At 43.7% G+C, this 16,505-nt stretch overlaps 1 protein-coding gene across 2 annotated transcripts; it reads right to left on the reverse strand.

Moving 5' to 3' along the window:
• Positions 1 to 9,745: 9,745 nt before the first annotated feature.
• LOC100772318 (cathepsin J) lies at positions 9,746 to 14,784 on the reverse strand. Of its 2 annotated transcripts, none has more exons than XM_027410030.1 (7): positions 14,659 to 14,784; positions 13,731 to 13,853; positions 13,478 to 13,624; positions 12,111 to 12,335; positions 11,495 to 11,657; positions 10,631 to 10,748; positions 9,746 to 9,848 (listed from the first exon to the last, which is right to left on the reverse strand). In XM_027410030.1, the coding sequence occupies exons 1-7, from the start codon at positions 14,782 to 14,784 to the stop codon at positions 9,746 to 9,748; spliced, it is 1,005 nt and encodes a 334-aa protein (XP_027265831.1). The 2 variants fall into 2 exon arrangements, with proteins under 2 accessions (XP_027265831.1, XP_027265832.1); XM_027410031.1 differs by having other exon boundaries at positions 13,731 to 13,846; positions 14,655 to 14,784.
• Between the last annotated feature and the right edge of the window lie 1,721 nt (positions 14,785 to 16,505).

Raw genomic sequence — 16,505 nt, forward strand, 5'->3', positions numbered from 1 at the left:
ATAGGTGCAAGGATAATGTCCTCTTCTCCAATCGCCGTATCTCATTTTATGTTTCAAAGCAAGGCAGACAACATACACTAGGGGGCAGCAAACCTCTCTATAAAGGGCTAAATTGTTCCTGGTGCGTCTCTTTTTTCTCCTTCCATTTTTTTTTTATTTGAATTAGAAACAAGATTGTTTTACAGTCAATCCCAGTTCATCTCCCTCCCCTCCTCCCCTACCACCCCCGAAACTAAAACCCTACCTATCCCATACCCTTTCTGCTCTCCCCTGGATGGTGAGGCCTTCCATAGGGGGTCTTAAGAGTCTATCATTTCCTTTGGGATAGGGCCTAGGCCCACCCCCGTGTGTCTTGGCTCAGGGAGTGTCCCTCTATGTGGAATGGGCTCCCAAAGTCCACACCTATGCTAGGGATAAATACTGGTCTACTACAGGAGGCCCCATGGATTTCCCAGGTCTCCTCACTGACACCCACGTTCATGGGGTCTGGATCAGTCCCATGCTGGTTTCCCAGCTGTCAGTCTGGGGACCAAGGGCTCTCCCTTGTTCAGGTCAGCTGTTTCTGTGGGTTTCACCAGCCTGGTCTGGACCCCTTTGCTCATCACCCCTCCTTCTCTGTAACTGGATTCCAGTTCAGGTCAGTGTTTAGCTGTGGGTGTCTGCTTCTACTTCCATCAGCTGCTGGATGAAGGCTCTAGGATGGCGTATAAGTTAGTCATTAATCTCATTATCAGGGGAGGGCATTTAAGGTAGCCCTCTGTTGCTTAGATTGTTAGTTAGTGTCATCTTTGTAGCTCTCCAGACATTTCCCTAGTGCCTGATATCTCACTAAACCTAAAGTGTCTCCCTCTGTTATGGTATCTCTTCTCTTGTTTTCTTCTATTCTTCCCCCGACTCAACCTTTCTGCTCCCCCATGTCCTCCGCCTCCCTCCCTGATGCTTCTCTTAACAATGCCCTATTTACAAACCAGCTACAGACTAAAGTGAAACAACTGGTATGGTTGAATACGAACACATTTCATTTATAAGAACAAAAGATGAAGACAAGGTTTGTTTGGGGTTATTATTAGTCAGCTTCTGACTTTCTACAGTTGCTGGCATTTACATATTTCTCTCAGGCCATGTCTGGCCCCTTCATTTCACTGTGTCTGCATTGTGTCCAGGGCAGATTCTTATGTAAATCACATCCTGGAGTATCTTCTAAGTGCTTGTTAGAATGAGTGTTGTCAGGGGTGTGTCAGTGCTGTTTGAATTCCTGCTGAATGTCTGGATTCCCTGTTTCCTTGTTCATTTTCTCATGAGGGAAAATTAATCCTCCCCAGGCTGACTGGCAAGTCTGTCCAAATCTGGGTGAGTCAGGTAGGAACACTGAATGGAGTTGCGCCTTTACCAACAACAGTGTGTAGGGGTCCCCTTCCACATGTCCACATCAAAATTTGTTGTCGTGTGTATTCCTGGTCATTGCTATTCTAACTGACATGAGATGGGGCCTTTATATCACTTTGATCTGTATTTCCCAGGTAGCTAAGGATTTTGAAAAACTTCTAAGGTGTCTGTTATCCATTTATATTTCTTCTTTTGCGAACTCTGTCCAGTTCAAAAGTCCATGTTTCTAATTGGTTTGTTTTCTTTATGTTATTTTGTTTTACTGTATATATTCAAGATACTAATCCTCTGTTTGACATACAGACAGCAAGTATTTTCTCCCACTATGAAGGCTGCTGCTTCATTCAGTTGACAGTTTCCTTTGCTAAGGGGAAACTCTAACACGAAGTCCAGTTTGTACATAGTTGGCCTTGGTTCCTATGCTACCCAGTCCTACCCAGAAAGGTATTCCCTGTCCCACGAGGCTAAGTGTACATCTTACTTCTTCTTCTGGAAGTTCCCATTCATCAGGTTTCTGATTCTTTTGTTGTGGAGTTTTTCTCAGGGTGAAATATAAGGATCAAATTTTATTTTTCTGCAAGTAAAGATTTTCCATTATTACTCATTGAAGGATCTGTCTCTTCTCCAATGTGTATTTTTGACATCATTGTAAAGTCACTTAGCTGTAGTTGTGTGGATTTATATCAGCTCCTCTATTTTAATACTTGGTTCTGGGTATGTGTTTCATGTGCCAGTACCATCCTCTTTTACTACTATGGCTCAATACTATAACTCTATACTATACTACAATATCAGGAAGGGGGATATTGCTCACAGTTTTCTTTCCATCTAAAAGCTTTGACTATCTTGGTCCTTTGTGCAACCATATAAGTGTTTGGGTTATGGCTGCATATGTCTTTGAAAAACAAGCTGGAATTTGTACTGTGATTGTCCTCAATCTGTACAGTGCTTCTGCTGGGACAGCTGTTTTCACATTAACGCTTGCAATCCACAGTCATGGAGGGCCCTTCCCATCTTCAGGTGCCTCCCTTTATTGTTCTTTAACATTTCTTCCAGTTTTCACTGCAGATGTTTTTCATTTACTTAGTTAGATTTACTCCTAAGTATTGTATATTTTATGCCCACTGTGAATAGAGTTATTTTTTTATTTCTTTTTTTTTTAGTATGTTTTCCAGTGGTACATAAGCCTAGAGATTTCCGTGTGATAACTTTACATATCTTGCCACTTTACCAAATGTCTTTTATCAGTTCTAAGAGGATTTTGTGGAACATATTCTGTGCTAACAGGACTGCTTTGTTTCTTTTCCTATTGGTATCCTTCTTTGGTTAGTAATCCCTCCTTTGAGACTGTGATCTAATTATGACATTTCTTCCCTCCTTGCCTTCTTTCACACCCCACTATGTAGCACTGTTCGATTTCAAATTCATGGCTCCTTTTTATCATTAACCATGTGCACACCCATGTATTTGTTTACACATATTCATTCTAAATGTAACCTGTGGAGTTCAAATAATGTTACTTGTATTTATGTTTTCTGGGCTGTTTTTTTTTTTTTTTCCTTTGGCACTGGACAACCAGCCATTGTGCTCTTCCTCAGGGAGGAACACCTCTCCCACTCCCAGGTTTATTCAGTTGCCTGTAGTTCATTGTACGAGGCCTCACGGCTTTTCCTCATGTTGGGTGGTGTCGTCCTTGCTCAGCTCACGTTTGGCCAGCTGTGTTGGTGAGAATTCACGAGTGTGGCTTCTCATGTTATGAGGAGACACAACCTCACAGAAAAGCCCCAGATCCACTGAGCTCTTGCCATCTTCCTGTCCCCCAACAGCATTTCCTGAGTCTTATGTGCTAGGGTATTTTGTACACGCATCCACTGAGACTAGGCTCCACAACTCCGCATTCTCATCAATTGTGGTTTTTCTGAGTACTCTCCATCTTTTGCAGAGAGAAATTTTCTTTCTTTCTTTTCACAATTCTTTATTGATTCTTTTGGGGATTTCACACTGTGTACCCCCAATCTCATTACCTGCCAATCCTTCCATATCTGTCCCTTAGCCCTAAAGCATATTCCTCCAAGAGAGCCCTCACCCAAATTAATTAAAAACAAAACAAAATATGCCTCACTCCTTCATCCTTCCAACATCTCTTCACTCATCCTACCGATATCGGGGCTACAATGTGTCACACAGAATACCCTTATTTTCAACCAACTCCATCTGCAAAATGTTCATTGCAATGAGTCTTCGGTCTGGTTCAAGACCTCTGGCACACCATCATCTCTGGACCCTCATCAAAGCTATTCTCAGATATATATACTGCTGATGCTCCCTATCATGGAGATCTCACTATTGTTCCACAGGGCCAATCCCTTCCCTCACTCCAGCAGGTCAGATGCTGGTCAATCTGGGCCACTGGAGCCCCTCCTCTCAAGCCAGCTCCTCCAGGCCCAAGCCATAGGGGAAAGCTTTCCCACACCTGTGGTAAGGGCTGGGGACATCTCTCCTGATGTGGTGCCAGCTTTCCCATGGGGGGTGGAGTGGGTAGGTCCAGCTTTCCTGCTGTAGTGTCCAGTGAGTGTCAGGGCCAGCTATCCCAGGGCCAGTGTGGAGAGTATCTGGCTCAGCATGGGCCTTGGATTTCAACAGACATGATTTCTATGGCCCCTGTGGTAACACGGGCTATGCACATCATCACAGACTCCAGCTGCAGCAAGAACACAGATCTAGCATGGCCCTTGGCAGCAGCTCAGGTCTGGACTTCACTATGGCCCTGTGGCAGCACAGACCACCCAGAGGACTATGGCCACAACAGCAGAAAGGCCCTGGGACACCAATATAGTCACAGGTGGCTGTTCAGACCCTGGGCATCCATACAGCCCTCAGTGGTAACAGGAGCTGTGGACATCAAACCAGATCATAGCTGCTGCTGCTCAATGGACCCAGACATGGCTCATAGCAGCATCCTGGGTCTGAATGATACCATGGCCCTATGTGGCAGCGCAGGTCACCCAGATTGGCATGACCCAGGTGGCAGCACGTCCCTTGGACACCAACATGGCCACAGGTTGCTGCCCAGACCCCAGGCAACTGTGTGTTCTTTGGTGGTACCATGGGCCATAGACATCAACACAGAACCTGGCTGTGGTGTCCTCCTGTAGCCACCCAGACTCAGATGTCACCATGGCCCCAGGTGGCAGCTAAAGTCAATCAGACTTGCATGGCCCCCACAGTAGTGTAGCTCTCAGATACCAACACAGCCCTGCGGTGGCCCCTGGCAGACCCCTGTTATAGTCATGGCCTTTGGTGGGATCAGAAGTCACAGGAATCAACACAGACTCTGGCTGAAGAAAAGCTAGAGACCCAGAGGTGGCCCTCAGCTTGGACATCACCACAGCATCACCAATGGAGGCCACCTAGATTCCTGCTGCATCATGACCATCAGATCTCAAGCCTCAGGTAATGTCCCAGACCCTGGGGATTTAGATGGCCTTTGATGGTATTAGAGGCCATAAATGTCAATTCAGACCCTGGCTGAGGTAGGGCCATGGATCCAGACATGGCCCTACACCAGAGCCCAGGCTTGGATGTCACCATGGTCCTGGGTGGTAGTATAGGCCATCCAAATAAGCATGGCTCCTGTGGCCTCATGGCCCTCATGCACCAACATGGACTCAGGGGTCTGACTAGATCCTGGTTATCCACATGGCCTTCAGTGGTTAATGAAGCCATGGACATCAACACAAATCCTGGCTGCTTCAGGGCTATGTTCCCAGACATGACCCCTGGCAGCAGCTCAGGCCCGGATGTCATCATGTCCCCTGGTGGCAGCAAGGCCCTCAGACACCAAAATGGTCATAGACAGTGGCCCAGAACCCAGCATCTCTATGGCCTTGGTAGCAACATGGCTCATGGACATCAATACACCCCCCAACTGTGGTAGGACCATGGGCATAGATATGGCCTGAGGTGGTAGCCCAGGCCCAGATGTCACCCTGCTCCTGTGTGGCAAGCATCAGTCCATTCCTAACTGGCCTTGTCTCTTCAGAATTGCCCCTTACCACAGCACACACACAATTCCACCTCTTTTTCTCTGTCATCTCTCCACCATGTGCTTGCTCATCATCAGGGCCTGTGGATGCCTTCAGGAAGGCCAGTATGTGAGAACCTAGGCTGCCCTGTGTATGTCTTCCACCCACCTGAGCTGTGTGGCATCAGGTGAGCCTGTGAATACCTTGACAAATTTTCTTGATGAGGGGGGCGACACCTATACTTACCTGTGAGTATAAGGACAAATGTTTATATATTTTTGTCAGGGATTGTGTTGGTTTAGTAATTTATAGGTCGAAGATTCTTCTCCTTCTATAAGCATGATTTCACTAGCACTGGATAGTTACCGAGGTTTCCAATACCAGGCTTGGCATCCATCTTTTTGAGCAGGTCTTACAACCAATTAGAAAGCCATTGGTTACCATCAAGGTAAACACCTATTGCTGAAGACACCACACACATGGTTTCAAAGACCCATGATCTGGAACTAACCTGAATGGCCCCTTCCTGAGAAATCACTATCATGGTACCAGAAGGCTCCATGAAAGCTTCCAAAGGAAGGAGGCACCTAATATCTTACGTAGATATGAGACCTACGAACCTCATCAACAGCCTGCATTGCATGACGCAATACAGATACACATATGTAACATGAAAATAAAAGACCCGTGACTGATGTCGGGGTTCAAGCTTCAAGCTAAAGATCAGAAAAGAAAAGCAACTGGCCACTATCTCTCACCTTTACTGAATGGTGATTCTGGCTCCTCAGACTGCAATCCCAGACTGTTACTCTCCTCAACTTGGCTGGAGAATCCCGAGACTTCAATGCCTTCCCATCCTCAATGTGCCTGGAGAATGAATGCCAGCCCTGAGACCCCTTTCCTGTCTTAAATACCTCCCTAAACCTGGGATTAAAGGCATGTGATCCCAGGTGCTGGGGTCAAAGGCATGAGCTCTGTTATTCTTCATTCTTGTGTAGGCCACGGCAGCCTTGGACTCACAGAGATCTGTTTGCCTCTTAATCCTGAGTCCTGGGATTAAAGGTGTGTATGACCACTACCTAATCTCTAAAGCTTGATGCTGACTTCTCTTTCTGAATCCTCAGGCAAGCTTTAATAAATTATAAATAATATATTACCATACACACACCTTGTATTCCTTTTATTCCTATTCTTGTCTTACTGCTCTAGCCAAGATTTTAACAACTATATTGAATAGGTGTGGAGATAGTAGTCACCCCTGTTTCTCATTTTAGTGAGACTGATTTTTTCCTTCATTTAGCACCTTGTTGACCATAAGCATGATACATATAGCCTTTATTGTGTTTAGGTGTGCACCACAATTACCTCATCATAAAATGGTGTTGGGCTCTTGTCAAAGAGAGGTTTTGTGATTTCTATCTCATGTCAATACCTGACTACCTTTGTAGATTTCCATATGGTAGTCTACTGAATCTCTGGAATGAAGGCAACAACTTAGTCATAATAAAGATTTTTGATATGTCCTCGAATTATAATTGCAGTATTTTATTAACAACTTTTAGAGCTTTGTGGCTAAGAGAAAGGGGTCTCTAAATTTTGCAGCTGATGCTGTTGTTGAATCTGGTCCTGGTTTAGTACCAGGATAATACTGGTCTCATAAATAGCTTGAGAGGGACTGATTAGGTGAAGGATGTGACAGCCAAGGCAGTAAAGATAAGGGAGTAAATGATGCAATTATATTTTCATTTAAAAAAGAAGAAGTAAAAAGTTTTTATTTTGTCAATAACTTGAGTAATATCAGTATTCTTTAAAGTTTTTGGAAAGTCTGCAGTGAGGCTATCTGGTCCTGGGTGTTTTTGCATGGAGGGGCAGACTTACTTTTGTTAGACATTTATGACTGCTTCAACCTCATTGCCGGCTCTGTTTAATCATTTGTATCTTTTTGTTTTATGTTTGGCTTATATCTTGATGTTTATTCATTTCTGTCATATTTTTCCATTTTTCCAAAAAGAGGTTTTAAAAATATATCTTTATGTTTGTTCTGGATTTTATCTCTATCTGCTGTAATGTCTCCTTTTTGTTTCTAATCTTATGAACTTGGGTCTTCTCTCATTCCCATTAATTTGGCTAAAGGTTTGCCAATTTTTAAAAATGTTTTCAAAAAATGGATTTGGTTTCATTGATGTTTTCATATTTTAAAAATGGTTCTCTTTAATAGTCATGCATGCTGACCTGAACAAGGGGAGCTCATGGACCCCAGACTGATAGCTGTGAAACCAATTTAGGACTGTTCCAGAACCCTGAATGTGGATATCAGTTTGGAGATCTGGGTAATCTATGGGGCCTCTGGTAGCTCTGGCAGTGGATCAGTATTTATCCCTAGTGCACGAATGGACTTTGGGAAACCATTCCACAAAGAGGGATACTCTCTCAGACTAGACACACGGGGGAGTGCCTAGGCCCTGCTCCAAATGATGTGACAGACTTTGAAGATCCCCCATGGAAGGCCTTCACCTTCCCTGGGGAGCAGATAGGGGATGGGATAGGGGGCCGGTGGGGGGCAGAGGAGGAGGGGAGGGTGAGGGAACTGGGATTGACATGTAAAACAAGCTTATTTCTAATTTAAATAAAATTAAAACAATAATGCATGTAGTATATTTTGATCAAATTTACTCACCATCCCTTCCTTTCCAATCCCCCCATCACTCCCTAGCTCCTTTTATTCCAAGTGTCATCTGTTACACTTATTTTTTTAAATGTTTCTATTGCCTACTGAGTTCTCTTAATTCATGTGGAGTATAGGTAGCCTCTTGGAGCTCACTTCCCTGAATAAATGTGATTCCCCCTCTCCCCATAAGCCATCAATGGTTAATACCGTCTTGAATAGGGATGAAAATTCATTTGAGCCTTTCCCATCCATGCTGGGATCTTGGCTGGCTTGATCTTCTGCAAGGCTTATGCATGCCATCCCAGTCACAATGAAACTTCACTGTTCTCACTCAAGAGCAAGAAGACCAGACATATAGAAACAGAGAGTAAAATAGGAGCTGAAGAGGATCCACTGGGAATTTAGAAGCAGAGGGGAAGGGAAGACAAAGACAAGGTGCATAGTGTTTGGTAAATCCAACTGAAGGGAGAATGCTTTAGCCACTTGCACCGCCACAGTCTAGCACAAGTAACTAGAAACCTCTAGATGTCTACAGGAAGATCTTGAAGACTCAGAAATTTAAATATTTGAGTATATTTCAACAACAATGACACTGATCGTGTCAATTCACTGCATATTGTATGTGTAAACAGAATTCAGTCTGTGCTCTAGAAACAACAAATATTATGCCTCAGTTAAATAAAAGGTTTAAATAAAATCCAAAATTCAGTTTAGTTCCCATAAGGTGTTGTGGAAGACACAGGCTGTGGGAAGCTGGGGTCAAATCTGCATAGGCTAGTAATTCATTGTCCATTGGGTTTATAGGCTAAAACTGTATATGAATATACATGAAACACATAAGTACACTATTTTTCATACTTACATGCCTATGGCAAAGTTCAGAGCATCAGACAATAAGCTCAGGTTTTAACAACAGGACAGTATCTATGGCAGACTATATTGAAATGCCTCTCTTGGCATTCTTGTATGTTGAAGCACTGAAGATTCTGGAAGTGTCACCTGAACCACAGTCCTTTAATGGCAGACATGGTGACCCTAATGTCTCTGACACGGTAACTGGGAACCTAGTACAGGGTTGAGGTGCTGGACAAGGGAGGGTCATAGCTCAATCCAAGTCAGTGGAGCAGCATATTGTGCAATCACATTTCACAGAGAATTGAGCTGGGTAAATTCATGTTGGTTAAAAATATCAAATCCAGAAATGTTCATAAAGTCTTTTAGAAAAAGGTTGCTGGTATATAGAACCCTGTAATCAGACCATAACCAAAAGAGAATAAAGACCATCACAGAAAAACCACTCACTAGGTCTCCTAGAATGCTGCCACCACACTCAATGCTGTCTTCAAGATAAATTACATGTTCAACTATTAAAAAATACTTCACAAAATGGAGAGAAACTAGAAATTATATTTGAATTTAATCTTTTTAAAGACACCATTTGAATTACCATTAAAATTGAAAATTAATTTTCTGCAGGAGTCATAAAGAAACATCAGTTACAATACTGGCAATGTTGGAATAGAGTGAGCAGGTCCCAGAATCCACATGGCAGTGTAGCTCTTCGGGAACTGTTGAACACACTCAGCAAAGGCTGGTCACTGTGCAGTGGAAGACACTCCACTGAATGCTGCCTCTGCCAAGTCCTCCCTTGGGGCCATCCGGCTGCTCAGAATATGTTGGGGAAGCTGGCATATGAAGCAATTGCACAGTGGTTGTTTTGATCTTTAGCAATCTTCATGTAGCCCTTCATGCCCCATTCCTCACCCCAGCTGGAAGGAAACATGTTTTTAATTTAGTAGAAAGATCAATGCATGGTTGACTTAAAATAACTGGCAAGAGGCCAGAAGGGTCATTAAAAATCAAGGGTCTACTCCTGAATACCAAGAGGTACCTCATACAAGATTGTGAAGACCACAGGGGAGAAAGGGTAGTTCAGTCCTAACTACGGTGTCAGATTTTAGAAAAACAATGGCACAAAATAATATTGATACCCCCCAAAACAGTGATGGAAGGGAAATGTTATGATAACATATTGTGAATAAGTTATTTATGGTATAGGAGAGCTCAGAGGTTAAGGATTGGAGACCAGTGTAAAGAGCCATTTAAAAAGCCAGATTAACATTGTAGTGCCCTGCAGCAAGGTCTCAGGACATGGACACAGGACATACCTGGAACAAGCTGGCTAACCAAACTAGGCAGCGAACTCCTCCATCAGTGAGAAGCACTGCCTCAATTTAGAACTTGGGTAATGATTGAGAAACAACTGATACCAACATGGTGCCTCTACACAATGCAACTGCGCACACAGGTGTCAGAGACATAAAAGCATGCTTGCATGTACATCTCCCTCATACATGTACATGGGAAAATAAAAACAGACTGTGTTCAACTTAAGTGGCACAAATTTTCTAGTCTGTGAATCAAGCATTAACTGCAAGAGATCATCTCTTTGTGAGTCCTCTGCAAGGGCCCCAGTGCTTTAAACATTGAACCATCTCTCTAGTCATCAGAATTTCAAATACAGATTTGGGTATATTTTGGCAGTTTATACCTGTTCTTGATTAGCCAGTAGTTATTGCCATCTGTTTCATTTCCCTCAAATCCATAGCCAACCACCAGAACTGCATGATTGGTCAAATAACTGCTGCAATTTGGCTCATGATAAATACCTGAGAAATAGAACAGAAGCAGATGAGAGGGGCACAGGACACCTGACTGTGACCACTCCCACCAACAACGGGGAGGCATTTCAAAGATCCCAGAAATGCTGTAAGCTACAGAGAGACTTAAGAGCTGAATAAATTGTTACTGCAAATACTAATTATACATTTGAACATATATAATCATGCAGGGAGATATATCCATTAAATGTAGGGGTGGTTTGCATATTCTCTGTGTGCACAGAAGCAGGAACTGCTACAAGGAAACATATATATATATATATTATATAATATATATATATATATATATATATGTTTCATATATATATATATATGAAAATTTCACAGAAAACTGAAGAAACCAAAATAAGCATGGATTTGTTGATTTAAAAAATTTCCTAGGTGCTTATAAAATGAGTAACTGGAATCTTTAATTTTTAAACTAGAAGTTCATGCCAAGTAAAACTCACTGAATAGGACTTACTTAATTCAAGAGGCTTATTTATAATTTGATTCAGGCATACAACCTCCATAAAAATATCTAACACCCACCAAATTGAGGACAGTTTTAAAATAAGCTAAACAATAGATCTTATGAAATATGATGCACTTGCTTGCATGAAAGGGTCATATCAGTGGAAGATAGAACTCGGTATTATTGTGTGGGGAGGAAAATTCAGAAACGCAAACAGCACTTCATGAACACAGCATGGGGATGTCACCTTCTTTTCCTATCTGGAGGGAAATATATTTACCTCCCCTGTAGAACCTGAAAGAATCGTGGGAAGCATCAATGGCAGCAGCGACAGGGCCAATCATTGACACAGCAACCAGCAGGTAATCCTCGTGTGCTGGCAGGGACACAACTTCTGTGATATAAGCTCTAGAGTTATTAGGGTTGTACCTGCACGGTCCATCCTTAAAAAGTAAAGAGATAAGAGGCTCAGTTATTTCCACCCACCTCCTGGAGGCATGCATCAGAAACACAACCCTGCACTTGGCAGCTAAGCATCCCCATGTCTGGAATGTTAGAAATCACCCCAGGAAGTGAAATGTTACTGGGAGATTTGGAACTGAACAATCAACTCTCATGCCTTCAATGAACCTCACAGGTCTTTAAGTCTGTAAGAAATCATGCAGGGAGATATATCCATTAAAGGTTTGTGTATTCTCTGTGTGCATAGAAGCAGGAACTGCTACAAGGAAACCATCACATTAGAAGCCTGTGTAAAGACCAATGCTCTGTTGAGACCATTGATAGTGTAGAGCGATTCTACCTTCCAATGTGAGTTCTGAAGACAATACATTATTATGCACTTTCTCCTTGCCTGACTCTGGCTGAAAGGACAGCAGCATAGAAGATCCACTTACTTTTGCCTCATATGGGTAGGTTTCTTCAGCCTCCAGACCTCCATTGTGCAAAACATACTGGTAGGCGCTATATGCATCACCCCGAACACACCCATTATTGCCTTGAGGTTTAGAACAATCCAGTAGGTTCTGCACACTTAGAGTGGTCAGATTGCCAGTTCTCCAGAACATCTGTCCTTCTATGGCACCAATTGCAGCAAAAGCCCAGCATGAACCGCACTGACCCTGAGCAGGGACGTAAAGATTGTCAACACATGAACAAAGTAAACCCATCAACAGCACAGACAGGCAATCATTTATGAAAATGGCATACTAGTAGTTGATAGATGCCTAGGGAAAGATAGTACTCTCCTGGGGACATGACTGCTGGTGGATAGCCCATGCCCCAGTCAATGGCCACACATACACGAACATTTGAGTAGGACCTACTGATTTCATGGGTTATTAATGACAACAAAGGAGAAATAAAACCCAGAGACAGTGTGTGTGTGTCTGCTGTGTGTGTGTGTATGTGTGTGTGTGTGTGTGTGTGTGTGTGTGTGTGTGTGTGTGTGTGTGTGTGTGTGTGTGTGTGTGTGTGTGGTGTGTGTGTGGTGTGTGTGTATGTGTGTGTGTGTGGTGTGTGTGTGTGTGTGGTGAATTGCTAAGATAAATATTCATTGTATAAATGCATGGAGCTTTCATAGAATAAAAAAATGAACTGCACATTTCTTCATACTCAGTATACACACAGAGACATCAAGTATTTGGTCTACAAAGTTGTTTAAGAATATGGGCATGTTCATCCAGCAGCTGGTGAAGCAGAAGCAGACACCCACAGCTAAACACTGAACTGAACGGGAATCCAGTTGCAGAGAGGGAGGAGTGATGAGCAAAGGGGTCAAGACCAGGCTGGTGAAACTCACAGAAACAGCTGACCTGAACAAGGGGGAGCTCTTGGTCCCCAGACTGACAGCTGGGAAAACAGTATGGGACTGATCCAGACCCCATGAAAGTGGGTGTCAGAGAGGAGACCTCGGAAATCTATGGGGCCTCTTGTAGTAGTTCAGTACTTGTCCATAGCATAGGAATGGACTTTGGGAGCCCATTCCACATAGAGGAAGACTCCCTCAGCCAAGACATATGGTGGTGGGCCCAGGCCCTATCCCAAAGGATATGACAGACTCTGATGACACCCCAATGGAAGGCCTCACTCTCCCTGGGGAGCAGAAAGGGTATTGAATAGGTAGGGTGTTAGTGGGGGGAATGGAGGGGAGGGAAGGGAGTGGGAACTGGGATTGACATGTAAAACAGTATTGTTTCTAATATAAATAAAAATAAAAACAAAAAGGGAAAGAAAAGAATAAAGACATGTGCTGCTGTCTTACCTGTTTCCGAACAGGAGTCACAAAGCCTTTCTTTGTCCAATCCTCAGATTTGGGCAAGTCATTAAGTAGGGGATTTTGGACACTTTTCACCTTCACAGCAGCTGGAACTGGGATATCAGTCAGAAATGTTCTGTATTCTTCACCAGTCTTCAAGGAAAATACATTAGTAAACAAACAAAACAAAATGAAATGAAATGACTCCATGTAAAGAACTGAAGAAAACCCGGTGTGTAGCAACCCATGCCCTACTCACCATGTCACCAAAGGCATTCATTTCCACAGTGAAACCATGCTTTCCCTGGCCATCCTCACCATTGTGAGTTCTTATCATCTGCATGTTTTTTTCCCATACTGCTCTCTTCCATACTTCTTCTTCCTGGAAATGAGCATAATGAATGTCATTTCCCTATAACTAAGTTCTGGAAAGATCTGACCAAGTGGGCATGCTGCTGCAGCTGAACAGAGGTCAACAATGAGAGGGAGCTACAGACACTACAGGATAGCCACATACTCTCCACATGCTGAGAAAAAGAGAATCTGGTCAGCCTGTGCTCAGAATGCCTGTGATTAGGTCATTTTCTTTCTCTCTCTCTCTCTCTCTCTCTCTCTCTCTCTCTCTCTCTCTCTCACTCTCTCATTTAAATTAGAAACAAGCTTCTTCTACATGTCAATCTCAGTTCCCTCTCCCTCCCCTCCTCCCCTGCACCCCACCAACCCCCATCCCAATCCCTTTCTACTCCCCCCAGGGTGAGGCCTTCCATGGGGGATCTTCAAAGTCTGTCATATCATTTGGAGCAGGGCCTAGACCCACACCAGTGTGTCTAGGCTGAGAGAGTATCCCTCTATGGGGAATGGGCTCCCAAAGTCCATTTGTACTGGGGTAAATACGGATCCACTACCAGTAACCCCATAGATTGTCCAGACCTCCAAACTGACCTCCTCCTTCAGGGGGTCTGGAACAGTCCTATGCTGGTTTCCCAGGTGTCAGTCTGGGGTCCATGAGCAACCCCTTGTTGAGATCAGCTGTGGGTTTCTCCAGCCTGGTCTTGACCCCTTTGTTCATGTGATTAGGTAATTTTTCAGTGAGGGGTGAGGTCTATGACCTCTAATGTGTCTACACACTTTCAACAGCAGCGACAATTCATTCTGAGGTCCTTCTGGACAGTTTTCAAGTCACCAACCTGGCTGTATGATTTTTCATATTTCTTCTTCCACTGTTGCCATTCAGCATCCAAACTGGAATCAAGTACTGGAGCCGCTAAGGCCACTCCAAAGCACAGGATGGTCAGGAAGACAGCGGGAGTCATGTCTCAGGGACCTGGAGAGGCAAGAAAAGGGAAGACATGACCACACCAATATTTTTAAAATGACTTCTTACTCCTTCCTAAGAAATCAATCCATCTGCGGTCGATAATATTCTTTGAACCACTCTTCCAAATTTTACTTTTTGAAAGATTGTCGGAAAAGGCTTAGGATAGGTTTGAAACAAATTAACCTCTGTTAGTCATTAGAACCAATGCAAAATGAAGAGCATCTGCCCAGCATTCTAGCAATGAAAACTTCGGGTGCACTACATATTATTATTTAAGAAAGATCTCCGCACACACTGAGAACCAGAAGCAGAAAGACAACCATGGGCTTAGGATATCACTGACTTATGATGCATACCAAGCAAAACTCCTATTATGTGGATCAGATTCAAATTTCAAGGTGAACCCAAGAATTGGGACCATGTGGCATCGTATCCCTTTCTAATATACAGTGAGTATTGGGCTTGTCTTGTTCTCTCCCTTCCTGAATGAAAATTTTGTGAAATGTCTTCTATAAAGAATGTGGGAAAGGCCAGGTGGTGTTGGTGCACACCTTTAATACCAGCACTCAGGAGGCAGAGGAAGGCAAATCTCTGTGAGTTCAAGGCCAACCTGGTCTAAAGAATGAGTTCCTGAACAGCCAGGACCACACAGTGACATCTTGTCTTAAAAAACAGGGGGTGGGATGGGGGAAGGATGTTCCTTCTCTCCTACAGTTGGGACCATGCAACCAAAATCCCCACAAGCTACCACAATGAGAATGGTGTCACACTGGGAAACCACAGGATGCCAGATCCACAAGTGGAGATGAAGTACAATAACAAGCCTTCAGTGGGATTTCAGGTTCACAACCTAAGGGTCTTTATCTTTAAAACAACATTTCCCGAAAGACCTGGATAGGGACATGAATCCTTCTACTACAACTGCATAGGTCAACTGAAAACAGATTAATCCAAGGATTATGTGCAGGAAATAATCTCTGTCACCCAGGAGGTAATAATGACGGTTGATGGTATGCATGGTAAATTCTGTCACTCTCTGGGACAGACCCAGGCTTGTACTTACAGGGAACCTATGCAAACCTGTACCTGGGGATAAGACTCTTTTCCGTCTCCTCTCCTCCACCTGCACACAGAAGGACTGCTGAGCCTTAGAATACATATCCTTTTGGGGGATCTGCCTGATTCTCCATGGAGTCTCGAGGATCCCCTCCAAGATCATTTCCCATCCTGTCTTGGTGCAGACAGAGCCTCACCTGTGGTGACTTATGCTGCTTCAGTCCAGCCACAGACTCAACTCCACGGAGCTTGCTGAGGACCCAGGATCTGACCCAGCAACACCTCACTCAGGCTTTAAATCCCAAGTATGTAGACAGTTGTCCCCACCCCTCAGTCATGCCTGACATTTGATTGGCTATGTTGGTGACTGGATGAGGCCTCCAGGCACTGGGACTTTGGGCTTTTTTGAGATATGACTTCAGCCCAGTGCTGTAAGTTTGAGTCTGGGCTGCCTCTGGTAACAGCAGAGACCTGAATTTGTTGACCTGGTCAAAGGAAGTTAGATAAGCCATCCTGTAGGCCTTAGATCACAGTATATCTGGTATTTCGCTTGCAGATTTTGTTTTCTGGAAGAGCTGTGTGGTGGTGTACCCACAGAGTTTAGAATGGGAGGTTTGTGTTGCCATCCCAGGCATTGGCTTAGTCAGTGCATTCTATTTT

The sequence above is a fragment of the Cricetulus griseus genome, chromosome 3 (assembly GCF_003668045.3).
Source record: "Cricetulus griseus strain 17A/GY chromosome 3, alternate assembly CriGri-PICRH-1.0, whole genome shotgun sequence".
Classification (NCBI taxonomy): Eukaryota; Metazoa; Chordata; class Mammalia; order Rodentia; family Cricetidae; genus Cricetulus; species Cricetulus griseus.

What these genes read in the sequence shown, in the direction of transcription:
- LOC100772318 (XM_027410030.1), bottom strand. Translation starts at nt 14,784, where the DNA reads ATGACTCCCGCTGTCTTCCTGACCATCCTGTGCTTTGGAGTGGCCTTA. An exon ending in TGACTCCTGTTCGGAAACAG is followed by an intron (nt 12,336 to 13,477) that starts GTAAGACAGCAG and finishes GTCCCTGCTCAG; the next exon opens with GGTCAGTGCGGTTCATGCTG. An exon ending in CCTACCCATATGAGGCAAAA is followed by an intron (nt 11,658 to 12,110) that starts GTAAGTGGATCT and finishes TTACTTTTTAAG; the next exon opens with GATGGACCGTGCAGGTACAA.